This window comes from Hirundo rustica, chromosome 8, assembly GCF_015227805.2.
Source record: "Hirundo rustica isolate bHirRus1 chromosome 8, bHirRus1.pri.v3, whole genome shotgun sequence".
Lineage (NCBI taxonomy): Eukaryota > Metazoa > Chordata > Aves > Passeriformes > Hirundinidae > Hirundo > Hirundo rustica.
Window position 1 is genome coordinate 3,190,019 of NC_053457.1, and position 27,341 is coordinate 3,217,359.

General features: G+C 49.8%; 2 protein-coding genes across 3 annotated transcripts in view; one reads left to right on the forward strand and one right to left on the reverse strand.

Annotated features, from left to right (window-relative positions):
* The window catches only part of ADAMTS14 (ADAM metallopeptidase with thrombospondin type 1 motif 14), a 29,779-nt gene extending 25,718 nt beyond the window's left edge, over positions 1 to 4,061 (forward strand). For both annotated transcript variants that reach the window (XM_040071943.1, XM_040071944.1), the window contains exons 21-22: positions 407 to 517; positions 1,081 to 4,061. In XM_040071943.1, the coding sequence (XP_039927877.1) occupies positions 407 to 517; positions 1,081 to 1,406 (437 nt within the window). In that variant the 3' untranslated portion in view covers positions 1,407 to 4,061. The remainder of the gene's footprint in view (positions 1 to 406; positions 518 to 1,080) is intronic.
* An 11,255-nt stretch (positions 4,062 to 15,316) lies between these two features.
* LOC120756098 (microsomal triglyceride transfer protein large subunit-like) lies at positions 15,317 to 24,544 on the reverse strand. The gene is made up of 18 exons (XM_040071858.1): positions 24,478 to 24,544; positions 23,238 to 23,419; positions 22,898 to 23,041; positions 22,358 to 22,465; positions 21,694 to 21,810; positions 20,718 to 20,857; positions 20,487 to 20,640; positions 20,140 to 20,297; positions 19,764 to 19,929; positions 19,250 to 19,357; positions 18,931 to 19,143; positions 18,617 to 18,831; positions 17,934 to 18,031; positions 17,133 to 17,254; positions 16,566 to 16,793; positions 16,126 to 16,250; positions 15,733 to 15,903; positions 15,317 to 15,464 (listed from the first exon to the last, which is right to left on the reverse strand). The coding sequence occupies exons 1-18, from the start codon at positions 24,542 to 24,544 to the stop codon at positions 15,317 to 15,319; spliced, it is 2,664 nt and encodes an 887-aa protein (XP_039927792.1).
* Between the last annotated feature and the right edge of the window lie 2,797 nt (positions 24,545 to 27,341).

Below are 27,341 nucleotides of genomic sequence, written 5' to 3' on the forward strand. Positions count from 1 at the left end.
GTGGCACTGGGATAGGGCATGTGCTTGTGGGGATCAACCCCCATGAATGCCTCCAGCCCGTTGTGACTTCAGGGGGTGTCAGCAGACAAGGTTGGGTTGAACGTCCCTGATGCTGCTGGCCGTAAAAAAAAGTTAAAATCCAGCCAAAATATTTCCCTTCTCTGCTCTTAGCCCTGACATTGGCTGTTTTTGGGTTTTCTGGCAGTTTGAAATGTGTGATGAGCTGATGGAGATATGAGCACCCTCGAGCTTTATCTTGAGTGGGGTTTGAGTGCCTTAAATGCTGAGTGCTTAAGGGATTTCATTTTTAAGGAGATCCCTTAAAACAAAACCAACACCCTCCTGAGGTGTTTTGAGTGCCCTCAGCCTCCCGTGGCTGCTGGGCATCGTGGTGCTGTCTCCACAGGGAACCTCTCCGGCATCACCACCAGTGCCAATGCCAGTGACCAGGGCACGACCAAAGGGCAGCGGGTGCCCCAGGACGGAGCCAAAAACCCCGTGAGCAAGATCTCCTCCAGTAAGTGCCGGTGCTCGTGTAAGGGCGGCGCTTCCCCGGATAACCCTCCCGAGCACTGCACCGCCCTCCGGGAGGCGGGGAGGGGGGTGGAAGTGCAGAGGTGGGAGCGCATCCAGCTGTGCCCCTGGGGAGTTTCGCCCTCCGCTGCTGCATCCCTGATGCCTCTGCTCCAAAGCGCGTTGCTCCATTGCCATCTTGTGGTGTCTGACGTCCTGCCGTTTCCGTATTGCGTTCCTTTTGCCTCCCGGTTTTTAGGCCCTTTTCTTTTTACCTTGGAATCTTTTCAAGTAGGGGGATGGCTTCTGGTTTTTTTCCCCTTGGAGTCCTTCATAGCTGGGGCTCAATGCATCTTGGTTTGGAGCATCCCTTGCTCTCTTTTTTCTTCTGGCACAGGTTCCTTCAGTACTTTGGCTTCATTTTCCAGGTCCCTCCTGCCCGCTTGCTGTGTGGATAAGCAGCACCCTGAAAGGGTACCACCTTGTTCCCTTTGGGAATCCCACTGGAGAGGTGCAGGGCCAGGAGCCTAACGCCACCTTATTTTGTGCTGCTCTGTCCCTCTCCAGGGGAGCCTTGCCTTGGGGACAAGTCCATCTTCTGCCAGATGGAGGTCCTGGCTCGCTACTGCTCCATCCCTGGATACAACAAGCTCTGCTGCGAATCCTGTGGGAAGAAAGCCTCCTCCACCACTGGGTCACCCCCTGTCACTGGCATTCCCCAGGGAACCACCACTCCCACCCCTGCTCTGGTGCTCTTCCCCTACCCCACCACCCTGGCTCATGGGGAACCTGGTGGGGACCCCACTCCGGCACCTGGGATATCCAGCAGTGGTGCTTTTCCAGGGGAGCTGCCAGCCCCGAGGGAGCCAGGAAGGGGCCAGGGGGCCAGGTAACTTGCTTGGGACCACCTCACTGTGAGGCAGGGAAAGCTTTTTGCTCTCTCTTCCCTCCCTTTCTCCCCATCTTTTTCCTCTCCCGCAACTTCCAGCGATGGTTTTCACGGGTGGCACTGCCAGGTTTGGGAATGGGCTCCACGTCCCAAAATTCCTGGGAAAACCACTCAATTGTCATGATTGCCCTTGCCCCTCCCAGCTGTGCCATGGCACTTTTTGACGGTGCCATGGAAAAAAAAGTGGAAAAGACCAAAAAAACTGCGGGTAGACAGGCTGCTTCCTCCCAAGGTGCTAAAAAGATGTGGGAGGGGATGGCTTTAATGTTGCATTTTCCTTCCCCCTGCTCCAAGCAGCAACACAGGATGTGCTGGACAGGAGGCTCCTGGCTTGGTGGTTCAGCCCTGGAGCTTGGGGATAGCAATGGGAATATCCTGCGAATATGGGGCAGACAGGGAAACTGGAGGGAGGCGGTTGAGGTGAGGAGAGGGAAATGTGGGGAAATTCCGAACTGCTGCTCTGGGCTGACCTGTTGGGGTAGAGAGTTTGGGAGACATGTCTGGGGGGAGGTGGAATGTGACAAGCACAGAGCTGCTTCTGTCCTGGAGGCAGGAGGTGGTCCAGGAGATTCCAAAGTGAGCAATAAGAATCACAGGTCAAAACCCAAAAATTGATGTCAAAAATGCCCATCACCTGGGGGTGAATTTTTATTTTTTTTTTAGCCAATACTGCCCTTGGCCAGCCTTGAGCTGATACCGATGCCCAGCCTCCCCAGGACCACCAGCCTCATCCCTGCACCCTTGGACCCAGTGTCTGTGGGGCAGCAAACAACTTACAGGGGGAAATGGGAGTGACTGGGAAGCCAGGAGTGGATTTTGGGGCAGTTACAAGGAGAGGAGAGGGATGAAGATTCATCTGCATCTCTGATTGCTTGGGAAGGGGTGGAAAGGGGGTGATTAATGCTGTTACAAATTATTGTGCCAAGTACTAAACGTCTGCACAGCACTTTAGGAGCCTTGGGCTGCCCTCTCCTTGCTGGGTGTTGGGCCAGGGTTTGCCTTGACAATTTTCAGTCCTCAAAAACCTCTCAAAAATGATGTGTCCCTGAGGGGGCTTCCATGGTTTTGGTACTTAGGACACCTCTGGGTGCAGTGGCAGGGGAAGGTGGGCATCTGCGGGGGAGGAAGTTTTGGGAACAGGGAGATAGAGTACCAGGAAGGCAAGGCTTGGCAGATAGACCAGCTGGGCATTGCAAAGTAGGATATCCTCGGAAGAACATGTGTGTTGTGGGTGCATCCGCTGGCCCTGAGGGTCCAGTTTCCCTAGTATCCAAGGAGTAGGATGTGGCATCCCTAGGAACAGCATTTGTAAGCTCTGCAGGTATCCAGAGCTTGCTGGTGAGGTGGCCTGGGATGATTTTTTCCTGGTCTGGCATGGGTTGTGACAGTGTTGAGGTACTTGGCTTTGACTGAAATGGATGGAGCCCCCTCTGCATTCCTGATGTTTTAAGCGTTGGACTCTGCTTTGCTCCCCTGGAACTTCCCAACTCCCTCCTGCTGCCAAGTCACAGCTGGATGTGCATTTTTCCAACTCCTCTTAAAGCACCTGAGGCTGGAGGTCCCCGGCCTCCTGGGTGCTGCCCTTTGGCATTAAGAGGGCATCCCAAAACAGGGAACAAAGCCCCCCCATCTGTCTGAGCCACACAGCTGGCACACCTCATGGGAGCAGGCACGTGAAAAATGCCTGTGGAGTGCCCAGATCCAGAACATGCAGGTATCGGTACCCACAGGGGATTCCTCTGGGGATACCAGGGTGGGGTCATCCCTTGGAGTGCCGCCACCACCACCGTGCCCCTTGCCAGCCCTCCATGGGAGTGCCAGCATTTATTTATTGTGCCAAAGATAACGCTTTGTTTGCTCTCCAAGGAGCATAACAAAAAGACCTCCTTTCCCCTCAGAAATGGGCTGTGATGTCCTTCCTCTGAAACTCCCAGCTGCACCCCTCCCTCCTGCGCCGGCCTAGGCTTTGGTGCTTTATTGCTTAAGGAATATTTGCAGTGGTTCCTCGCTGCCCCTGGGGGGAGAGCTGTGGCTTGGGACTGACCCAGCTCCTTGCACCACGGCCAGGGTCCCTGGGGGGTGTTTGGCCAGGGGGGCTGCACCACAGGCGTTGATCCTGACCTTAAGGATCAATCCTGAGAGGTGGGGGAGATGTAAAGCAGGGTGTGATATCCTCCCCCCCAGCAGCTGTGGGTGCTCTGGGGTGGTGATGCTGCAGGCCTGGCACCCAGCACTGCGTGTTTCCTTGAGCCCTGGAATGGTTTGGGTTGGAAGAAAGCGTAAAGCTCATCTAGTTCCAGCCCTCCTGCCGTAGGCAGGGACACCTTCCACTAGACCAGGTTGCTCCAAGCCCCACCCTGGGCCTTGAACACGTCCAGGGATGGGCAATTTATTCCAGCTGAGCTTGGGTGGCTTTGTCCTGTCTCTGGTCCTATTTCCAGGAGGAGAGGATGACTCTGGTCCCCTGTGCCCTCCTAAGCCAGGTGGATGCATGGAGTTGTTCCTGTGCTGTAACCTTGTCCAGTGTTACCATGATGTATAAAGTTTTGTACATACGAGATTCAGAGCTTTTTAACTTTTAATATTTATTAATTTTGTTTGGTTCTTTTTTTTTTTTTTTTTTTTTTTTTTTAACTCTAACATAATGTAAAAAAAAAATAAATGCACATAAAAATTTCTTGCTGTTGATCTGTTTTGGGGGTGTGTCTGGAGGGGGAAATAAGAGCTTGGTGCATGTCTTGAAATGGGTTTACTTTGTGTTATTTCAACCCACTCCCTCCTCTTTATCAGCCAGAATTTCACTTTGCTGTTTTGAGGAGGGAGAAAAACTCTAGATATATACATATGTAGATACACATAAATAGTTAAGCCAGTGCAAAAATAAATATTGATGTATTACTGTTTCAGGCCAAAAAGAGCCTCTGATGCCATGGCCAGATAAAAAATGTAAAGTGGTGAAACCAGGGTAGGGATGAGGCTAGGGAAATGTCAAGGTCTGTTCTGGCAGCCCCCCCCCCCCATTTCCTGTGTGATGCCAAAACCCAGTTCCTGATGCTGGGGTTTTTAGGCAATCTCACATACGGGGTTTGGTGCTGCCTCAGTTGTCCCAGCTTATGGGTGCTCCACTCCATCCTCAAAGCAGCGGCACAGTGCTGGAGAAGGGAATGTGCTCTCTGCTCGGGACTGTGCTTTCTGCAGGGGGCAGAATCACAGAATCCAGAGAATCACAGAATGCTGGAACACTTTTGGTTGGGAGGGACTTTAAAGCTCTTCTCATTCCAACTCCCTGCTGCAGGCATGGACACCCTCCACTAGACTGGGTTGCTCCAAGCCTGAAGGATGCCACCTGATGATAGGACCATGCTGCCAGACAGCAGGTGGGAATAAGGAATGCTCAAGGACAACACCAGGGAATGGCAGGGCTTCCCTCTCAAGGACCACTCCCTGCCTTGCTTCCTGCCCTTTGCACCGCAGGGCACGCCCGGGAGGGGACACTTGAGTGGCCCCCAGTGCCGCTTTTTATCAAGGACCACGGCAGCAGCGGCAAACTGGTGGCATTTGCAGGCGAGGGAGATGAGAAAAATGTGGCTTTGCCCTCAGGGTGTGTGGGAGCTGCTTCAAAGCCACACAAAAAGGTGCTTCCTGTGGAGACTTCACAGGTGTGGTGGTGGTGATTGATGCTGCTGTAATCCTTCAAAAAGGGCTTTATTTTCCTCTTTCCTGCATTTGCACCCTTTTAAATGTCTCCTACAGATCTCTGGTTCTCAGAGTGATGGTGGAACCACTAAGTTTTTTGGCATGAAGTCGCTCAGTCCTTCCCCTTGTGTTTTTAATGGCCCCTCTTAAAAGGTTAAACCCAAACCCCACCAGGTCATTCCTTAAAATCCAGCCACACTGGATTCCTCTGTATCTTCGAAGTGCCTGCTTTTTCAAGTGCTTTGGAAACCCTGCTTGGGTTTTATCATGGAAAAACTCTTCCACCTGTCTGTTGGGTGCTTCCCTTCCACATGGCATCACTACAGCTCATTGCACCGTCAGGTTTTTAAGCTACAGCAGCCACAGTATTTGGGCAAGGAGGGATGTGGGAGGACAGAGATAGTGCTAAAGGCAATCTTGCCCCCCGTATATAGCAGCTGTGTTAATTATCAAAGAGTGGGAACAGCCTTGCCTGTCTTACAGCTCTGTGGGGGTGATAAAAGAGTAAATCAGCTGGTAGAGGAGTCAGTTGGAGTCTGCTGGCAGCGCTGCAAGCAGGAAGGGACAGGGAGGAGATGGCTGGAATTGCAGAAGGAAGGTAGAAGGAGAGAAAACTAGAGCTGTGCAGAGCTGCTAATGGGACTGCAGCATAGAAAAGATACAAAAGACTTTTAGATAACAAGGTACTGATGCTTGGAGCCCCCTGAAATTTTTAAAGGGACACTTGAGTGCTGTGGCCTTCTCGATGATGACAACAGAAGGATTTTTGGGTTTATAAGGGATAGGAGAGCTTTCAAGTTTTGCAACTGCTGTGGTTGTGGTTTTCTTGCTGGGATGGCCAGGCCAGGTTGGATGGGCCTTGGAGCAACTTGGTGGGGTGGAGAATGTCCTGCCCATGGCAGGAGGTGGAATCAGATGAGCTTTCAAGTCCCTTCCAACACAAACCACTCAGGGATTCTATGGTTCTCTGAGATGGGGCAGAGCAGGTGCTTGTCTCCGTGGGAACTGGGATTATGGCTGTGCCTCCAAACACTTTCTTCACTGCTGGTGTTCCTACAGCAAGTATTGCATCCCTTCAATACTCTCACTCTTGGGCCAGGATGGAGGGGGTGGAACAGTTTCCTAGGGAAACTTCAGCTTTTTTTGCCAAAGGGTTTTATCTCAGCCCTGGAGCCTTGCTGGCTCAGCTCAGCCGTTTCCCAGGCTCCCTGCCTGCCTCACCAGCCCTGGCCCTCAGCCTTTCCTGCAGGGATCTACTCATGGCACAGCTGCTATGGTTTGCCCAGCTGTGTCCTGTTGCAGCTTCCCAGCTTTCTCCCTGTGTTCCTGATCGCTGGGCAGGTTATGACAGCAGCCCTGCAGCTGCTGCTCCTTGGATGCTCCAGACTCATTCCAGGGCACTGTGGCTCTCAGATAAGTGTGTGCATGTCCCAGGAAAGCCTTGCACTGTGGCTCTCAGATAAGGGTGTGCATGTCCCAGGAAAGCCTTGCAGGGATCCTGGTGTGATGTGCATGTCCCAAGGCAGCTGCCAGCTCTACAGTGGAGGTTTGGGATGTGCAGCTGTAGCTTTATGTGAGGTTTGCTGTTGCTACAGTTCTGTGATAAACATTAACTATTTTTTGTTCACTGGAGATCAAATAACTCAAGATAACAGGAAGTTACTATGTCACTATCTAAGCTTATAGGCAAACAGACCCTTGCCCATTCCTTCTCTACTTGCTTAATCAGCTTTAAGTTTCAGGAATTCCAGCTTACAACTACAGCCTTCATCTCTGCGACCACCGAGGGACAGAAAGAGACCCTCCTAGCAACACGTCACACATACATCATCGGAGGAAAGAAGCAAGATAAAAGCAAGACTGAAAAACCTGCCAAGGCACGGCAGTTGGTGGAGCGAGACTCCCCTGCCGTCCAGCGCTGTATTTGCCTTTGCTTTGCCTGCTGCAATGTAATAAATTCCTATTGGAACTTTTCTTTGTGTTCATAGTCTATTACAATTTGGTGCCGTGACTCGGATCCACCTGCAAGATAGGACTTTTGGTTCTGCCTGGGGGGCGCCCCGCCGATCACTCGGCGGCCCTGGTAGACCCGATTCCTGTCTCGGTTGGACCGACGAACCTAAATTCAAAGCATTAGGCAAAGGAAGCCGGCAGACCCTATAAACTTTGTGCACAAAGGTCCGGACGAAGACGCAAGACGCGTGAGTATCTGTGTGGAAGATTCCGTTCGGTCTGGGTCGGGTATCCTGGAGTGCTGCGAGTGTGTGTGTGTGTGAGAGGAGAACCGGCAGCTCGGATTTTCCAAGCGATTGCGGACCCTCAGTAGTGCGGTTCTCATTGTCCGAGAGGGCGTGAGCCACGAACAAGGGGAAGCGAGTGATTTCCGCACCACGCTTGTGTGAGGGCACTCCAGAAGATGGGACAGGGGAAGAGCAGGCCCTCTACTCCCATAAAACAGATAGCCCACTGGGGTTCATATTAGACAATTGGAAACATTACCCTAACACAGGGGGTAAAGATAAAGCTAAAATGATCCATTATTATGTGGTAGTATGGGGTGGAAAGGAGATTTCCTGGAATATTTTTTAGCCTATTTTTGGATCATCAGAAGATTGGGTGAGGCAAAAACTCAACTTGTGGGTAAACACTAAAATTCCTGTTAGTCAGGAAGAAAGTGAATATGCTAATGTATGGGTTACAAGGCCTGGGGGTGAAGTGCTCCTGTTTCCCCTCAAAGAGGGAGGACGAAAGAAAGACAGGAGTAAAGAGGAAGAAGCCTTACTAATCCCACCTCCTTACATACCCCCTCAGAACCCCCAGATTCCGGATGCACCTCCAATGGAGCCTCATGAAGCAGGGAGTAATCCCGAGCCCCCCGAGGAAGTGCAGGGACCCATAACCCGAGGTCGGGCTAGACAGCATAACCTATATCCCCTAAGAGAAATGCCTGTGGGGGGGGGGCAGGGACCTCACCCAGTGATAGGGTTTGTTTCAGTACCTTTGAGTTCTGGGGATGTTCGGGAATTTAAGAGGGAGATGGGGAGCCTCCTGGAAGATCCTTTGGGGATGGCCGAGAGACTGGACCAATTTTTGGGACCCAGTATTTATACTTGGGGCGAGTTGCAAGCCATATTAAATATTCTCTTCACGGTCGAGGAAAGAAATATGATTAGACGAGCGAGGATGCAGATATGAGATTCACAACATGCACAAGGACCTTTAGCAGACACCAAGTGGCCTTTGCAGGATCCCAATTGGAATCATCAGCAGCAGGATCACAGAATCAATATGCAGGATCTGAGGGGGATAATAGTACAGGGGATCCGGGAAGCGGTGCCTAGGGGGCAGAACATCAACAAAGCATTTAATGAGAGACAGAAAAAGGAGGAGACACCTACGGACTAGCTAGAACGCTTGGAAAAAAAAACAAAAAAAACAAACCTGTAGATGTACTCGGGCTTAGATCCTGAGACACCGTTAGAGCAAGCACTACTAAAAACACAATTTGTGGCTAAATCGTGGGAAGATATCAGAAAGAAGTTAGAAAAATTAGATAATTGGCAAGATAGAGGCCTGGATGAGCTATTGAGGGAAGCACAGAAGGTATATGTGAGAAGAGATGAAGAGAGTCACAAGAGACAAGTAAGAATGATGGTGGCAGCAGTAAGGGAAACTAGGAGAATTGATGCCCCTCCCAAAACAAGTCAAGTGGCCCAGAGAAATGGGGGAGGGGTTCCCCGGGTAGAGAAAAAGGATGGAGGCGTATGTTTCTACTGTGGAAATAAAGGACACTTTCGGAGAAACTGCAGGAAGCAGCTGAGGGATGAGAGAGTCTTCAAAGAGGACTGAAGGAGTCAGGGGCTTCATTTGCTGGGGACACAGAAACATCAGGAGCCCTTGATAAAATTAAAAATAGGTCCTCAGCAGCAGGAATTTGAGTTTTTAGTAGATACTGGAGCTGAGCAATCGACAGTCCAGGTACTACCGGAGGGATGTAAGATATCAAAGGAAACTGCTCAGGTGGTAGGGGCGAAGGGGGAGCCCTTTGAAGTCCCTGTTATTAAGAATGTACTGGTGGAATCGAGGTCCAAAATGGGAATAGGGAACCTTCTGCTAGTACCAGAAGCAGATTATAATTTGTTAGGGAGAGACTTAATTATAGAAATGGGTATTAATATAGAAGTAGTAAATGAGGAAATCGAAATAAAACTCTGTCCCTTGAGGGTAGAGGATGAGGAAAAAATTAACTCAGAAGTATGGTACACTCCTGATAGTGTAGGAAGGTTGAATATACCCCCCTTCTCGGTAATCATTAAAGATCCAGAGACACCGATAAGGGTTAAACAGTACCCCATCTCCCCAGAGGGGGGTAGGTTGTTTGTAGATGGCTCATCGCGAGTAATTAATGGAAAAAGGGTCTCTGGCTATGCAATAGTTGGGGGAGAAGGACTTGCAGTTATCGAATCAGGCCCTCTAAGTGGATCTTAGTCAGCGCAGGCCTGTGAACTTTATGCTGTACTGCGGGCATTGCAGTTGTTGAAGGATAAATCAGGTACCATCTATACTGACTCAAAATATGCCTATGGGATTATACACACTTTTGGGAAAATATGGGAAGAACGGGGGTTGATAAACTCCCAGGGAAAAAACCTGGTTCACCAGGATCTAATCAGGAAACTGCTGAAGGCCTTGAGGGGACCTAGGAAAATTGCTGTTGTTCACCTGAAAGGGCATCAAAAGGGATTGGATTTCAAAAGCAGGGGAAATAATGCAGCAGATCAGGAAGCAAGAAGGGCTGCTTTGCAGACGTCACAATCTACCCCCCAGAAAGATCCGAAGGCTGAAAGAAAAGAGCGTGAGACTAGCAGAGGGAATTTGCAAAAGATATATAGTTTTACTATGCAGGAAGAAGAAAAGATGAAAGGAATGGGGTTGAGAGAAGACCCAGAAGGGGAATGGCGACTTCCAGAGGATAATAGAACTGTACTGCCTAAATCCATAGCTATGGATATTATGAGGAGAATACATAGCAAAACACATTGGGGGGCACAAGCATTGGTAGATCAATTTGCCACCAAACATATGTGTATTGGGGCAGATGACTTGGCAAAGCAGGTAGTGAGGGAGTGCATTACCTGCCTAAAAGTAAATAAGGCCAATTTAAGAAAAACCTTAATAGGGGGGACGACCTACAGCATACCGGCCATTTGCTAACATCCAACTAGACTTTACTGAGTTACCAAAGACTGGGAGGTATAAATATCTATTAGTAATAGTGGATCACCAAACCCATTATGTAGAGGCATTCCCTATGGCAAAGGCAATGGCACAAACAGTGATCAAGACCCTATTAGAGCAGATTATTCCCAGATATGGGGTCACGGAAACCATTGACTCGGACAGAGGCCCTCACTTTACATCCAAAATAATTAAGGAAACCATGGCAATAATGGGAATACAATGGGATTATCACACCCCCTGGCACCCCCAAAGTTCAGGAAGAGTAAAAAGAATGAATGGAGAAATTAAAAAACAATTGACCAAACTCGTGATTGAGACCAAACTGTCATGGGTAAAATGCCTACCATTAGCATTGCTAATATCCGGACACAACCTAGATCGGATATGGGAATATCTCCATTTGAAATGTTGTATGGAATGCCCTACAATATAGAGGAACCGCAAGATCATCCAAAGTTGAGGGATCAAAATATGAATGTATACATTACCAGCCTAATGAAATATAGGGGAAATCTATAGAATAAGGGAAAGTTAGCTCAGAGACCCCCACTAGATTTGAAACTGTACCAGGTGCAACCAGGAGATTGAGTAATGATAAAGTCCTGGAAAGAAGCAACCTTGGCCCCACAATGGGAGGGCCCTTACCTTGTATTGCTTACTACAGATACTGCAGTCAGAACAGCAGAGAAGGGAGGGACCCATGCTAGCAGAATTAAAGGGCCAGTGAGCAAACCGACTCCTGAGTAGCAGGTAACAAGCAATCCTGGAGACCTGAAGTTACAGATCCAGAGGAGAGATCATCAATGAATGGACACCGTGTAGAATATGCACCAGAACCACACTACAGGGAGGAAAGATTAATTTGTAACTCTGATGTTAAGATAAAGTGTAGAGACCCAGAGTGCAATTGTTATCCCTTTGTTTGTTATATTTGTAAAATCTGTGGGGACAGGTGGTGGAGTCATTGTAAGCGAGGAACCCCTCCTAGAGGAATTTGCAGCCCCTGTTGGGTACTGCAGCAGAACATAACTGATTGGATTCTAGAATATAAAGTTAAATATGAGGGATTAGTAGGAGAATCAGAAGAGTGGTGGAGGATTTTTGCATTAGGGATTAAACCAAAATATTATTATTATCACCCTAATGAACCCATCCTGTTCATAGCTGAAATTGTTGACTGCACCTGCCGCACATGCCTAAAAGGAATCCGGTGTGATACACCCCCAGTTAAGTATCAGAACTGGGATTCCTATGTCAAGAGGCAACAGAGTCGCCCCCGGGGACCTCCTGAAGAATATCCCTGCTGCCGAGAAGATGGTACCCCCCGTGGCTCGAGGCAACCGAGTCGACGGGAAAGGCAGAGGGGTAAAAAGCTGTGGAGGAAAGAAACCCCAGGGGTGGGACAACAAAACAATATTTGAGGAATTGCCTCAGGAATAGGAATTAGAGCAAGGACCCTGGGCAGAGAGACAGGTTGCGGTCTATGAAATGGAACAATCCTCAAATATACTCCCATTCCTATGCCCCCAATGATGCTCACCACGTGACCCAGCCGATTACTTTTCTTTTGCTGATGTTATACTTAAGAGGGATTAATGCCTTAGACAATCTACCACACCAACCCTTTAAATGGTCACTATGGCGATGGGATGACAATGAGATTTTGCAAACTGTAACTACTGTAGGAGCACCCAGTTTCAGAGTAGGATTGTGTGATCTGACCAACATAGATCATTGTAGAAAAGTACTGAACCTAACGGGATTTTACATGTGCCCAAGCTCAAATCACAGTAAAGGATATTGTAATTATCCTGGGGAATATTTTTGTGGATATTGGGGCTGTGAAACAATCGCCTCTGACTGGACACCCAGGGGAGGGCATGATAAATATTTGCAAGCAGACTTTAGACTATGTATATTTAATAAACTGATTACTATAGTGAAAAGCCGGCTGGAAGCGGCACATCTTATGCTTCTTAGGACTAAGTATGATCAGATACCTGAAGAAGAAAATTTAGAAACTTTAGAGTTAGCTAGACAAGAACTGCAAAGATACAGTGAACAAAAATAAGTAAGAACAAGAGAAATGGGGGAATTGTGATAAACATTAACTATTTTTTGTTCACTGGAGATCAAATAACTCAAGATAACAAGAAGTTACTATGTCACTATCTAAGCTTATAGGCAAACAGACCCTTGCCCATTCCTTCTCTACTTGCTTAATCAGCTTTAAGTTTCAGAAATTCCAGCTTACAACTACAGCCTTCATCTCTGCGACCACCGAGAGACAGAAAGAGACCCTCCCAGCAACACGTCACACATACATCATCGGAGGAAAGAAGCAAGATAAAAGCAAGACTGAAAAACCTGCCAAGGCACGGCAGTTGGTGGAGCGAGACTCCCCTGCCGTCCAGCGCTGTATTTGCCTTTGCTTTGCCTGCTGTAATGTAATAAATTCCTATTGGAACTTTTCTTCATGTTCATAGTCTATTACAGTTCAGTGCTGGGATTTTCACCTCTGCTTTGGTGAGTTAAAACTTTTTTTTTTTTTTCCTTTTCTCCATGGAGTTTGGGGAGTCTCTGGGGCCCAGCAGCCAGGAAATACAAATCTTTGTATTGCAGACTGCCTAGGAAGGAGAGAGCAGTGGCTGATCAGACCTCTGTCTCAGCACTTCAAAGCTGCCTCTCCACTAAATTCCTAAGGGGAGCCGATCCTTGCCGTTCTTTCAGATGCATTCCCTCACTTTTGTGCACTCTTTCTCATGGTAGTTTTGTCTCTGCAGCCAGCTGGAATAGACAGGCAGATACTGTTTTATCTCTCCATTTGGTGAGTGGTGTCCACGTGCTCTCCGGAGGGCTGTGTGGGATGTCCTGGCAACAGCGTGACTCGCAGGGGCAAAGAAAAAGTGGAAAACTGGTTGTGCTGGCAAGCCTGGAGGCCAGGAGGGGACGGCATTGCCACCCAAAACCCGGGTCAGAAGGGTGAGGGGCTGCCAAGGGTCAGCCCTAGAGGTCCCCCGACCTCGTGTGTCGCTTGTGGGACATCCCTGGGGAGCCGGAGCGCAGCGGTTTGATCCCGAGATCTCCATCGGATCTGGCTGCAGCCGCTGGAGGTCACTGCGGATCTGCAGCGTGGGAAGCCTCTCCTGGAGAGGCAGCAGGAGCCCCGCTCTACTTCCAAGATTCCTCAGGGATGAATAGTGGCTGTCCTGGGGGGTCTTCACCCGGTGTCACATTTGGCACTCCAACCCTGCCTGATTGTCCCTTTACTCTGCTGCTGGATGAAATGACTCCTTGGGAGGATGAGGGAGCTGGGAAAGGGGCTCAGCCTGGAGAAAAGGAGGCTCAGGGGGAACCTTGTGGCTCTGCACAACTCCCTGACAGGAGGGGACAGCCAGGGGGGGTCGGGCTCTGCTGCCAGGGAACAGGGACAGGACAAGGGGAAACGGCCTCAGGCTGGGCCAGGGGAGGTTGGAAATGAGGAAAAAATTCTACCTGGAGAGGGCTGTCAAGCACTGGAACAGACTGCTCAGGGCAGTGGTGGAATCACCATCCCTGTAAGGATAAAGCACGTCCAGGTTGAGGTCCCTTTCTGCTCACTTAAACTGAGGTGACTCCATTCCAGCTCTGTGGGCATAATGTCACCTCTGCTGGGGATCTGGGGCTGAAAGGTCCTTTCTGAGAGGGTTTGGAGCCATTGCCGAGGAAATGGGTGACTTTATCAAAAGGCCTATGTTCCTTCATTGCTTTTGCTGCTTGAACATCTAACCAGGACTGGGAGGGAAAAAAAAAAAAATCATTGGAAGAGCTTGGAAAATTTCAGGATTCAGTGGCTCAGCAGGAGAGCAAAGCTTCCAGCAGCAATGCAAACAGGTAAAATCCCTATCCAGATGTCCTCGTCCCTTTCCAAAGGGTCTGGAAACACACTCCCAACTCCAATCCCAGCTGCAGGACCTGGTCCCTCTGGTAGGACAAGTACCCTTTGGGACTAGAAGTTCAGCTGATTTGGGGTAAATATCAGCTGAATGACAAATCTACCTTTGTCAATCTCTAAAGGAGGAGAAAGAGGAAAGGGAGCACCGTAAATACAGACCTAAAAAGCAGGTTCTTGCTGCAAGTGCCTCTCTCTTCTTCCCATCCATGTGTCCAGGAAAGTTAAGAGTCAAACTGAGACAATGTAAAAAATACATGGCTTTTATTTCTGTGCATAACCAAAGCGCTTGTAATTGGTGTCTCCAGATGGAAAACCAGGCAAGTTTCCTCTACTGAACCAGGAGACGCAGTGCTAATGTTTCAGGCTCATAATTAAAAAATATATGCATATCCCTCCTAAAAATCTTGTTTTCTAACACACACACACACACAAAAAAAAAAAGGGGGGGGGCCCTAAAAATATTTCCAAAGCACATTCTCATCAGGGAGGAATGGAGAAATGCTGCTTTTTTCTCACCAGCTTCCCTCCAGTGCTGGAGGTGTTGGGTGGGTGGTAGTGGATGATAACAATTCAGCTTGGGAGGCCAACCTCCCAATCAAGGAAGGTCATTTATTCCCTCCATTGGGGACTTCCAGCTGGCTCACAGATGTGTCCTCTCCTGACAGCTTTGATAAATGGGGAGAAAGCACAAAATTCTGGGATGCAGTCTTCCAGGAGGGTTTCTTGGGCTCTCGAACTCATTCACTTGCAAAATAAGGTTATTTTTCATGAGGAAAAGCTTGGCTTCCAGCAAGGCCCTTCCCCATGAAGGGGAGGAGTCCAGGAGGGGGAAATCTCAGCCTTTGAGGTGTGAGGGCAGGTTTGGAGGCAAGGGATGCCATCTGTTCTTCAGCCGTTCCTCCTGTGGTCCCATCTGATGTCCTTATTGCAGCATTTTTCTGATTCAAAGGTGGTCGTGGAGGAGAATCCCAAAGCGGTGTGACTCATTCTTTCTCTGCAGTCAGCAGGAGGTTGCAGACCTTGGAATTGGTTTGATGCAAGGCAAATTCCCTCCCAGACAAGGTGCCATGCCGGCCTTTCCGAGCAGTGCTGCTCTGGCTCCCAGCAGACTGTGAAACTGTGAAGACTTCTCTGGGGGACAAAGTGACAGCAGGATGGTCAGGAAGCTGTGGGGTTGGTGGATCTCATCCTTCTCCTCCCAGACCAGCCCAGTCACCATGTCCTGATGGTCTTATGGGTGGTGCTTCCACCCATATCAGGAACCTGTGGTGCCCTTCCCTCATCTGGACCAATCCCGACCCAATGAGTGCAACAATTAATCCTCTCCTCTTCCCAAGAAGTCCTTTATCTCTAGCCCACCAGGATGGTTCTGCAGGATCTGGCTGTACCCAGGGACTACCTGTACGGGACCTGCTCCTCTCTCAGCTGCAGGCACATGAGCACGGGGCTGCTGGAAAACCTCAGCTTGGTGTCGAAGTGGATCGAGGTCTCTGCCTCTGTCTGGCTCCTCAGGGTGGCTTGGAGGAAAGGGGAATCTAGTTCTGCCTGGAAATCCATGGCAAGGCTTCCCCTGGGAGAGACAAGCACGGAGGGTCTGGTCACAGAGCAACAGCCTGTGCTGGGCACCAAACAACCCCATAAACACCCTAATTAGAGGTCTGACCACAGAAAATGTGTGTGTAACCACCAGGAAAGGCTGAATCCACCAGGAGAAGAGCAGGGAGCTGTGGAAATCCACCCTCGCCCCGGGCTATTCCCGTTCCCAGAGCCAAGCTGTTCCTTGCCCGCTCACCTTGCAGTGACGCTGGTTTTCACTTCCTGCTCCCAAATGCTCACGTCCATGTCAGCTGAAATGTCCAGCCCCAGCCCGCCCTGGAGTTTGATGGTCACTTGGAGGCCAGACTGCAGAGGAATGACCTGGAAGATGGAAAAGGCAGAGCTCCTGTGACCAGGCACTGCTCTGGGATGAGTGGCTGGCACTGGCAGGGCCTTGTGGCTGCTGGGAACGTCTGTCCCAGCCCTGCAGCTGGGCCCACAAGGGAGCAGCTCCAGACACAGGCCTCCCATGGCAGAACAAGCCATCCCACTGCTTTACCAACCCCAAGACACATCTGACAGTGCCACCTCGCTCTTAGATCTGTACCTGTGGTGTGTAGCACCCACAGGCTCGTTTTGTTGGATTCACTGGGATGTGGTGTGGAGACAGGTCACAGCTTCCTCCCCATCCAGTACCTGGTGATGGTCCATCAGCAGTAGGTTCCCTCTGACTATGCTGGTGGGCTCTCCCCTGCTCAGCAGGACCTTGGCCATGAGGTCCGTGTACCCCCGGAAGAAGATGATTGGGCGCAACTGGACGTCAAAGAAGGTGGCTGACATCCCAGCCATGAGCTCTGGCTCCTCTTCCCCTTCTGAGAGGTTTTCTCCCATCATCGACTCCATCCCTTGTGCTTCAAAGGTGACCTGGAAGACAGAAGTGGAGAGGCCCTTTGGAGCAGAACACGAGCAATGGAGTGTCTTGGATGGGGCATCCAAGCCATCCCTGAGCACCCTGAGGGATCAGTGTCGTGTCCTCTGGTGTTTTTTTTTTTTGGGGGGGGGTGGATAGCAGGGGATTCCCTTCTCCAGAGCAAGAGTGTCTGGTTTCATACTGGTGGTTTGGGAATTTGCCTGTTTCTGATGCAGGATGTGCTGAGCGCAGAGGTGAAGCACCCCAAAGAGGCTAAGAGGGGACACAGGGACAGCAGTGGCACCACTGGGTTGGTGTTGTCACCCCCCCTCAACCCCCTCTCCCACCGGCACCTGAGCTGCACGAAGCCGCTGGCCATGGCTAAGCAGGGAGAAGTCTGAGACGCTCTTCCTCAGGAATCCACCCTCCAAAAACAGCAGGTCCAGCCCGAAAGTGGAAGTCAGGTCCTGGGTGACTGAAAGGCGGAGAGGTGCCCATGAACATCCCTGGGTATCTGGTGGAAGGGGGGTTGTAACAGGATGATTTTAAGTTCCCTTCCAACCCAAACCTGTGCTACCATTCTGCATCTTCTTTCATTCTTGCAATACTCAAATGATTTAGCATTGCAAGGTTGGGTTTATTTTCTCCCTGGGTATTCCACCTTCACTGAGCCTCTGCAAGGCCAGACCGAGCTAATTTGAAGAGGGACAGAAATGAGAACTGAGGGACGAAGAATTCAGCAGATATTTAGCAAGTGCCGATTTTTATAGTTTCTGAAGTTTGATTCTCTCTTTTAAATCTCAGTACAAGAGACCTCCTTTTTGAAGGTCTTATTAAAAATACTAAAGGAACTGAGGAATGGAGTGAAATATCTTGACTTGTCAAGGAAAGCACAGAAAATTCCACCAGCAATCTGCTACTTGTTTCATCTCCAGCTGAAGCTCCTCTTTCAAACCAGCAGGATTTGGGAAAAGCATGTTAGACAAGGGTATGTTCATATCAGGTGGTGGTGGCCAGCTGGTTCTCAGAAACCTTCCCCAAGATTTTGGGGCATTCTATAGACCCGAATCCTCCTCTGGAAGCTGCTTTTTCCCACCAACCCATGCTTTAACCCTCTGAGAGGGCCATGGGATCCGTGTCCTTCATGCTGGCACCTGTCATAGGTCCTGAGAAAGAAGAGGAGATGCCAACTTTAGAGAAGAAGTTGTAATTATTTATCCGTGGGTCTCCCATGATGTCTTTCATTATCTTCCTGGAAAAGAGAGGGAAAGAATATGTCAGCCCTGGGAGGGAGGGAAGGCAGAAGATCAGTGGTCACTACAGAAGGAAATATAATTTGCCAAAGTATTTCTCATGGTTGCTGACTGCCCAGAGCAGTGTGAGTAAAAAAAATGAAAGCATTAGACATAGCTTACTGTGGAATTTCCTTTTCCTCTGGCTTATTAAGATAGATGAGGCAGATATTTTTGTGCAGCTTTTGCTTAGCTCTGAAAAACGTGAGTGCTTGGTTTGTTCTGTGCAGACAGGAAGCTTAATGCAGCCACAAAGTGTGCACTGCCCTGGGAGCCAGAGCTTCAGCCTCCAAGGACTCTGCCCTAAACCACAAGCCTGGGTTCCACAGCCATGGGGCAGGATGACAAGGAGCATCAGGTTTTGCCTGACTATGTGGCATCTGCATCCCTTTTGTTGCTCCAGGAATGTCCAGGCAGCCCCCATGAAGTGATGCTAGCACATTTTAAAGATATGTTGGTCCAAAACCTACAGCTGGACTGTGGAGGAGGAGAAAAAAGTGATGTAGAGCAGAGGGGAAAAATGCACCCGTCCCCCCAGGCCCCACTTTGCCAGGTGGTGATGGTCACGAAGGCTGTTCTGGATTTTCAGCAGCAGGAACGTGGCCATCTCTGTCTCCATCTCATTGGTGGCCAGCAGGATATTGATGACATCCATGGGCAAGGGGTGGTTATCCAGGAGGATTTCTGCAGCGGCCAGGCGACAGGTTTTGTCATAACTCTTCCTCTTCTGGTGGAAAACCCTCCTCATCGCTCGCTTCACCTGATGAGAAGGGGTAATTAAAAAGAGTGCAAATGCACCCCAGCAGCTTGGCTTTGAGTGGGGAGGGGAGCACCAAGCCTTGGCAACTTCCTCTCCTACCTTGCTGCAGATGTGGGGAGCAGGAAATCGCTGCAGGGCGGAGGTAGCCGCGGCTGTGACAGCCGTGGGACCATCCTCTGTGTGCTCCAGGAGGGTTGGGATGGTCTCAGGGAGCATGGCGTTCCCCAGGGCCAGCAGGTAAATGACCACCTCAGACTCCTCCTCGGCACCTCTGAGCCCCCTGAGGATGGTTTCCACCCCACGCTCCACCACCTGCTCAGGATTTGCAGGAGGTGAGGACAGGAGGTAGTCTGGGCACCCCTGGAAACTAGGGGGGGTGTCCCAGAAAGCCAAGTGTGAGGGATTGCAGAGGACCCACCTGCAGCCCACAAAGTTTCTGCTGGCACAGCTTGCCCACCAGAGAGCCCACAGCAATTATCCCTGTCTCCCAGGTCTCAGGTGCCAGCTGCTTCCCATCCAGCTTGTCCTGGGCATCAGAAATGGGGTAATAGGAAGCAAGAAAAAAGAAATGAGGGGGGAAAAAGAGAAAGAGTATACTTTACCTCTTATGTCAAAGTGTTTCTTAAGCAAGAAAGGAAAAACTAGTTCTTACCTGCCTTGAAGAAGGCCATGCATGATTTAATTGGATAAAATGCTGTGGCACTAAATTAAGATTTTATTATCTCTAATGCAGGGATACAAAGCATTTTCTGCTGAATTCTTTTCCTCTGAGGAGCATCTGCTCCCACCACCAGTGTCCCATTAAATGCATATAAAACAACCCCATGAGCAGGAAAATAAATTTCCACAGAAACATTTTCCTTTTTCCGTGGTGTGTGGGTCCATCCCAGATGCAGGACCCTCGGGGAAGAAAGAAAGATGTCCATACTCACTAAGACGAGGTGGAGAAGCTCTCCTGAAGGCTGGAGAGAGAGAGCTGCTGTGTAGAGAAACTTCTCTAGGAGGGGCTTGGACTCCTTGCTGAAATCTAGGAAGTCTGAGAGCGCTGCCAAGGAAGCCACAGACTGTGTGGCCACTGCTACCTCCACTAGGAAGGGGCTGGAGCAGGAAGAGGGAAGTCATCAGTGGCATGGCCTACAAAAACCATGCAGTGCTTGGACAGGACAAGCATTAGGAAAAGCCAGAGAACACTGCCACTAGTCAGGATGGCTGCCTGGACCAGGGATGGTGCACAGAGCAGCACCAGCTGACCCTGCTTGTCTTGTCCAGTGCTCAGAATCTTGGAGGCATGGTTCCAGGGATTCTCACCGTGTCTCCTCGGGCGCTCTCCTCAGCAGCTGCAGGACATCCCTCTTCTTGGCGCTGCGCAGCATCTGGATGAACCTCTGGAACTGCCAGGTCGTCGCCACCTTCGAGGTGTCTGTTTTGACTCTCTGCCTGTCAAAAGCCTTCAGGAAGGCTCTCAGCTGCAAAGGTGAGGTTTGTTAGGTGGGATTTAGCCTCTTTTCCCATGTTATCATGGGATAACATTTACACCAAAGCAGCAGTAACTAGCCCCTCCAAAAGCACCATGGGGGGTTAACCCCAAACCCTACAAATGTGCAGCTTGAGGGGCAGCCCCTGGTGAGTTCTGGGGGTGGGGTAGCATCACTGACCGATGGGCAGTGGGTGCAGACCCTCCTGAAGAACAGGCTGGCCATGCCCAGGGGCTGGGACCGTGCTTCTGTACCAGCCAGCACATCCTTAAGGCTTTCTCCAGACACCTCTGCCAGCCCAGGCATTGCAGAAGACACCAGCTGGAGCTGCTGCCTGTGAAGTGAGAAATAATCAATGGAAAGTTTTGTGATTTCCACCCTCCATGGCCAATGGTTGGGATCATCGCTCACCTTGAAGTGATTTTGATGCCGGAGCGGGATCTCAGGGCTGGAGCCACCGTGTGGCTTTCCTCTGCCAGTACTGACTGGAGCAGGCTGTCTTTCACCACATACTGGCTTCTGCTGGAGGGCTGCCACTCGACTCCAAAAATCTTGGACAAGAAAAAGCAAGGAGAAAAAAATGCAACCTTTTTTTACCATGCCCTCTCCCCAGGAGATTTCTCTCTCTACATTAGCAGAAAAAGACCTTTTCCATCCACAAAGTTGCCTACTTCACTTGCAAAATGTAGGAAAGGAAAATCCATAAGAACCTGCCTTCTTCCCAAATGTGGGAGAAGCAACACCAGGTGAAGACCAGCAAGGGGCTGTTCTCACCCATGGCTGGTGCAGGTGGACAGCATGGTGACACCACATGGACTTGCACAGCAAGGTGGTGTTGAGACCCCTGCCAGGGCCTGTGGGGCCTCCATGGGGATGACCATTTTTATATTGAATTCAGTAGAATTTGTATATTTAAAAACAATCAAACAAACACTTAAATTTTGGTTATGGCAGGTATAGCTGCATTAAGACCCACAGGATTTCATCTGTTTATGTCAGGTCTGAACACAGGTTACTGCTTTAAGCAAAACAAAGTCCTGTCAAACTAATCGCCAATCCAATGAGTCCGAGACCCAGCAAACATCCCTATATCTCCACCTTCCCAAGCAGGATCAGTTGACAGCGCAGAAATGATAACAAGAGTGGGGATGGGGTGATCCGGAGCACCTTTACTACTCTTACCCACCCTGACACCATAAGATCCTCCTGAGGGATGTTGGTACATCCCACTTTGAGGATGGGTCTAAGAATCCCATCCCAAGATGGTGCAGAAGGCTGAAGCCAGCTGGGAATGGGAATCCAAGCCCACCTGCAAAAAGATTTTAGGGATGGCCCTCCTGTACTCAATGTGAGCTGAGCCCCCCCACAGTGAGAGCAATGGACTTGCTTTGTTTATGGAGGTGAATCCAGACTTTGGCTCTGAGCAGCTGAGAAGATCTTTGATCTTGGTGATGGAATGGTTGGACACGGTGTAGGTGACTTGGCAGCTTCCAGAGGCATCTTCCTGAAACCCAAATGTGAGTGACCGTGAGTATTAAATGATCTGTGGAGAGGACAGACACAAAGGTCAACCTAATAAAGAGAACAGCATCTAAAATCTAGAAAGTGGGCCAAATCAGGGGGTGGTTGGATAGCTCCAAGTCCATCCAGGTATCTTTGCAAATTCAAGCTAACACCAGCAGCAGCAGGATCTCTGTGACCGCATTTGGGGTTCTGAGGTTGTTTCATGTTGTTCACAGGTGGCTGCTGGCAAAGTAAAACCTGCTTGACAGGAATGCTTGTGGAGTTTTTTCTCTGCTGTTCCTACTGTCCAGGGAAAGGCTATGATTTTGTAAGGGTGCCTGTTGATGAAAATTGGGTTATTTTATTTTAAGTCTTCTGCATTTCCTAGAGTCATCCTTGCTCACATCCTGGTTGGAGCAGCAGACCTGATGTTGATTGTCCTCAATTTTGCCCCCTCTCCTGAAGCTTGTGGCCTGGCTAGGCTGGAGGGCCAGCTCTCCTGGTGCAGCCTTGGATTTTGGCAAATGTGGCCCCAGCTCTGGACCTACCTCCACGGTGGTGCCGGCATGGGGCTGAAGCTGGAAGAGACTGATGATGCCTCGTTTCAGGTTGGAGATCAGGATGTTTTCGGCTTCATTCCCATAGAAAGCTCTGACCTGGGAGGGCAAGAGGTCTCTGGCACCTCTGCAGGCCTTCCCTGACAAAAGGGAACCCTGTAGACACCTGAGGAATTTTCTCAAGGAGGACCTTATCCCTCAATATCATGAGATCTGTGGATGCAAGCCCATAAAATTTCCCTTTCCTTCCCACCCTGGAGTTCCATAGCCTTAGATAAGGTCAGAAAGGAGCTGATATCCCATGGTGAGCACTGAAGAGCTTTAAGATGGGATTCTGCAGCTCCAGGTGAGTCGTTGTGGAGGATGAGACTCTATGTAGGGTCCTGCATTGGACACTCTGTCCAGCTCCTTCTGTTCTAAAATCAGAGGTGGAGCAGGAGCTCCTATGGGCTTCATAGCCAAGAAAATTTAGGATGAGGACAGGAGAGCTTTGCAGAGGGCATGAACAAGCCCAGGAGGGGTCCAGCTGACCTTTCCACTGTTCCAGGAGATGAACACTGGCTGCTGGAGCTCTGCCTGTGCCTCTGGGCTCAGTGCAATCTCTACAGGGGAACCTCCAGTCCTGTCCTGGCTCTCCTCCTCTTCTGGCTGGTGTTGGGCCTTCAGGTCATGGACCTACGACAGCAGAAGATGGTGGAAAGCAGTGACCAAGTGTCTGCTCTAAAGCTGGTGAGTATTTTACCTGCAGGCAATGGATTTGGTCAGAGAGGTCATTTTTCAGGTGGTGTGGACTAGAAATGGGAGGGGTTGCACCTCCTGGGGCGTTCCCAGCAGGAATTCCCAGTTGTGATGGCTGTACCACCCCACACACCTGCACCTGGAGCAGCTCTTCTCCGCCTCGGTCCCTCCAGAGCCGGTGCAGATGGATCAGTGCCTCAGCCTGCAGTCGGGCTCCCCATGGCCATGGTGTGGACGTGTGGTGCAGCTGAACATCCAGGGTGTACCGGTACTGATACAGGGTCCTAGGCTGGAAAGAAAGCAGCTGCAAATTCCCTGTGGAACGATGGAAATGTTGAAGGTAAGCAGTTGTGGATCACCTCCACTTCCCGCACCTGGAAACCTCCAGATTTGCAGGGGTGCTGATGTCTTCCTGGGAGTGGAAGTACAGCTGGTGAGAAGGTTTTCATGGGGATCTATTTGTGGCTGTGGTTTGGGTATTTGTGTGTTCTCCGGGCTGACAGCTGATTTCAGGTCATGTTTCCAGCCCTGCCTTAAAAATGATGGTGGGAACAGGGGCTCTGTTTGGGGATTTTAGGACTTTTAGAAATGCCAAAGAAACACGCTTTAATCCTGATGGGAAGCTTCCTGAGCATGCCCACGGGCAGGAGTGATATCTCCAGTGCCCTTTCGGCACTGGGCCTTAACTGAGGCACAATCAATATTTTTAGGGGAGAAAAGAAGCTGAAATCTTCATATTATGAGTTTTCCATCAGAACTTCTAACTCCTAATTAAATCATTGTCTTTCTGCTAAGGCAAAATGAAGTTGGTGAGACATCTTTAGATCAAAACTCTCTGCATTAATCTTATTTCTCTAGACTTATTTGGAGTCCCTTCTCTTGCTCATATACAAGTGTGATTGAAGGGGGGAGGGTTGCTTTTGCCATGACAAAACATGCAACATCTAGTCAAATCTGTTTTCTGAGGTCACTTGAAATTCTCATGCAAATTTGATGCACTTGCTGGGCTTCTGAAATGTTTTATCGCCTTGCTGCTTTTAACAACAAATGAATGAAAGGAAATCCAGCTCAGTCCCTGGGGCTTTCTTTTGCGAGATAGACTGAGGAGTTTTTACAGTTCTGCACTGTGTGCCGTTCAAAAAGTTCCAGGTCTCTGGTCTTCCTCACCTCCCTCCCCCCCCCCGGAAGGACTTCCACAGTCCCCAAAACTTCCTGGCCTCAGGAGATGCTCATGCTCTTTGCAGTTTGCCAGTCCCTGTTCCCTGCTTGGCTGGAGACTGGGAAGATAACTGCTGGGATGAGCATCTCACCCCTCTGGGCATCCAGACCCCCATCGAGCCCCTGGACCTAAATCAGCCCAAAGTCTGTCTTACCTTTTGCTGCTCTCAGGAGGGAAAAGCCAAGCAGGCAAAGGCATCCCCAAACTGCCTGTGGATTCATGGTGGGCTCCGGGAGCTGGGCGGGAGACAGGGAAGGAAAGGGGGATGGGAGAGAGGGATCGTACAATAGAAGTGGGAAAGATTACCCGTGACAGGAGATGGGGCCCAACCTTCTCCCTGTCCCCGCCTTACCCAAGAAAAGGCAAATAATTAAACCTTTGTACCAACCCCCAGCAGCCACGGAGGGTTTGGAAATCAGCTGAGGTTTGCCAAAGGCCGGCGGGAGGGGAGAAAAACTAGGAAAAAAAGAACTGCCAGAAGCATTACAGCATGGAGAAATTGCCAGTTTGTCCGGATATGGGAGGGGGATGCTCAGAAAACTGCTCAGTTTTTTGGTGATCAATCTCTTCCCATCATGGGGTAGAAGATAATTCTTTTAAAAGAAAAGACCCAGAAGGCGAAGGGGAGAAACAGCTTCTCCATCCTTTTAGCTGGAGACTGGGATTTGTAGCCCGGAGGCCCAAGTTAGCTAAAGGGCCAGGCTGGAGGAGACAGGGAGCACTGCTACCCCCAGAAAGAAACGGGGAAAGGGCTCAGGAAATCCATCTCTAAATCCCTTGGCCATACAGTAATTTTTTAATGCATGAACTTTCTGATTGCTGAGTTTAATTATTTTCTAAAGACACCAAAGTAAGTGGTGGTGATGCAGCTCAGGGTCCTGGGAAGTCTTTTTGCTAAAAAAGAATGTGGGAGTGGGAGAGGGGGGAACGTCGTGTGTCATTCTGGAAGTGATCTGCATATTACAGTGTGTTCGAAACCCCAGGACTTTGATGTTTTGGCATTTTCAAGGGCACGTCTCCCAGCTCTGCATCACCACTGGGATTTTGGGCTACTACTGTGATCAGAAAATCAGGGCAGATCCAGCCAAGAGCAACCTGGGGAAACTCCAGTTATAGGTTTCCCATATGTGGTGGCATCTTCACTTGGTCTTCTGGTGGTCTTTAGGGACAAATATTCTACACTTAGCTTGAAGAATATTCTTCTTTTTAGTATTTTCATTTATCTTTTATAGAATCATAGAATGGTTTGAGTTGGAAGGGAACTTAAAGACCATTTTCTTTCAATCCCCTGTGATAGGAAGATTTCCTCTGATTCCCCAGAGGAAGCTGTGGCTGCCCTTGGATCCCTGGAAGTGTCCAATACCAGGATGGGTGGGGCTTGGAGCAGCCTGTGATAGTGCAAGGTGTCCCTGCAGAGGGCAGGGGGGTTGAAACTGGATGATTTTTAAGTTTCCTAACAATACAAACAAATGGCTCTGGGGGATCTGTGCTCTGCAGTGCAATGTGAGAGCAAAGCGCACCAGAGGATGAAAGTCCTGCTGAACACAGCTTTATCCAGGGTGGGGGAAAAAGAAAGTATTTCAGAGTAAAGTGGTTGTGGAGGGTCTGAGCCCCGAAGGTAATGTCCCAGAATGTTTTCTGCCTGCAGCTCAATACAATACCTGGAGAGGAAAGGCAAACAGAAATAGCCTGTGAAAAAAAACCTGCTGATAAGGAGGCCTCAAAGTGGAACTGAATTTTGGCAGGTTGGTTATTTAGGCTTGGCTGCCAAGATTTTTTAGGACTAGGATGTGGAAAACTGGGAGAAAACCTGGTTTTTCTCTCTCCAAACCTGGTTCTTCTTCTGTCACTGAGAGAATCTGTGAAAAGCAATAAAGCAGAAGATACCAGAGGGAGTTATAAAACTTTGTGAAGCAATCTTCTCAAACCCATCTGGGGTTGCCTTGCTCTTGGAAAGGTGCCTTATGGAACTTTGGACACCTGTGGACAGATGCACAGTCCTAAAATCAGTGCTGCTGGAATCTCTCCAGCCCCTTGTGTATCACCCAAGGGAAATGTGATCTCCCATTTCTTTCCAGTGAAGGGCCCTGGCTGCTGGATCACCATGGGGGATTTTGGCTGCAGGACCTGGTGTGGCAGCCCTGAAACCCATGGGCAGAGCAGAGCAGGGGCGGTCAGTGTGACCAGGTCACCGTGCCCAGGTCGGAGAGGCACACAGGGACCTTGCCACTGAGTTGTGACATCAGGGTGGACTTTGGCAAAGGGTGGCCAGGCTGCACTCACCTGGATGGAAGCAGGATGGAAGCAGAATGGGAGCAACATGGGCTATTACCTCAAAGCCTGCAAACCTCAGTTTTCTTCTCTTGTAAATGATCTTCAACTCCAAAATCCTGCCCCCTCCCTCCAGCATCCTTCCCTGCCTTGTCACCTTCCTTTTTGCCATTGCAGTGGTAGGGAAAGTACTGAGTCTACCAACAAGTTGCATCAATCCTTCCCTCTAAGAGAAAAACTGAAGGAATGTGCAGTTCCCACACTATTGTACTGGTAGCACTCAAAAGTCTGCAAAATCCCTGAACAGAGAGATTTCCAGGGGCTGTGTGGGACATACTGGTCAAGAGGCCCCAGGTATATCCAATAAGCACCTGAGAGCCCTAATGAACTTTAATGACCCTAATGAGCCTCACCTGTGGTCTCCACCCACACCCATGGGCTGGGAGCCTATTTAAGCTCAGCCTTGAAAGTGGATGGGTTTTTTAGGCTATGTTACAGTTGAATTCTGTTCTGTTTCTGCTGGTTCTGGATGGATCCAAGGCTTCTCTGTGCCCTTGGTGCCCTGGAGAGTGTTGATGGAGATTTTTGTGAGGACCCAACCTCAAATCTGTTGGAGTCCAGGGCACTCCTTTGGCTGCCCTGGAGGGTCAGAGACTTGGACAGGGGGGTCTGGGACCCCAGCCCAGAGCTCAGAGGGACATTGGCTTTGATCCCAGTCCATGGGAAAGGCTTCCTGCACTGTGGGAA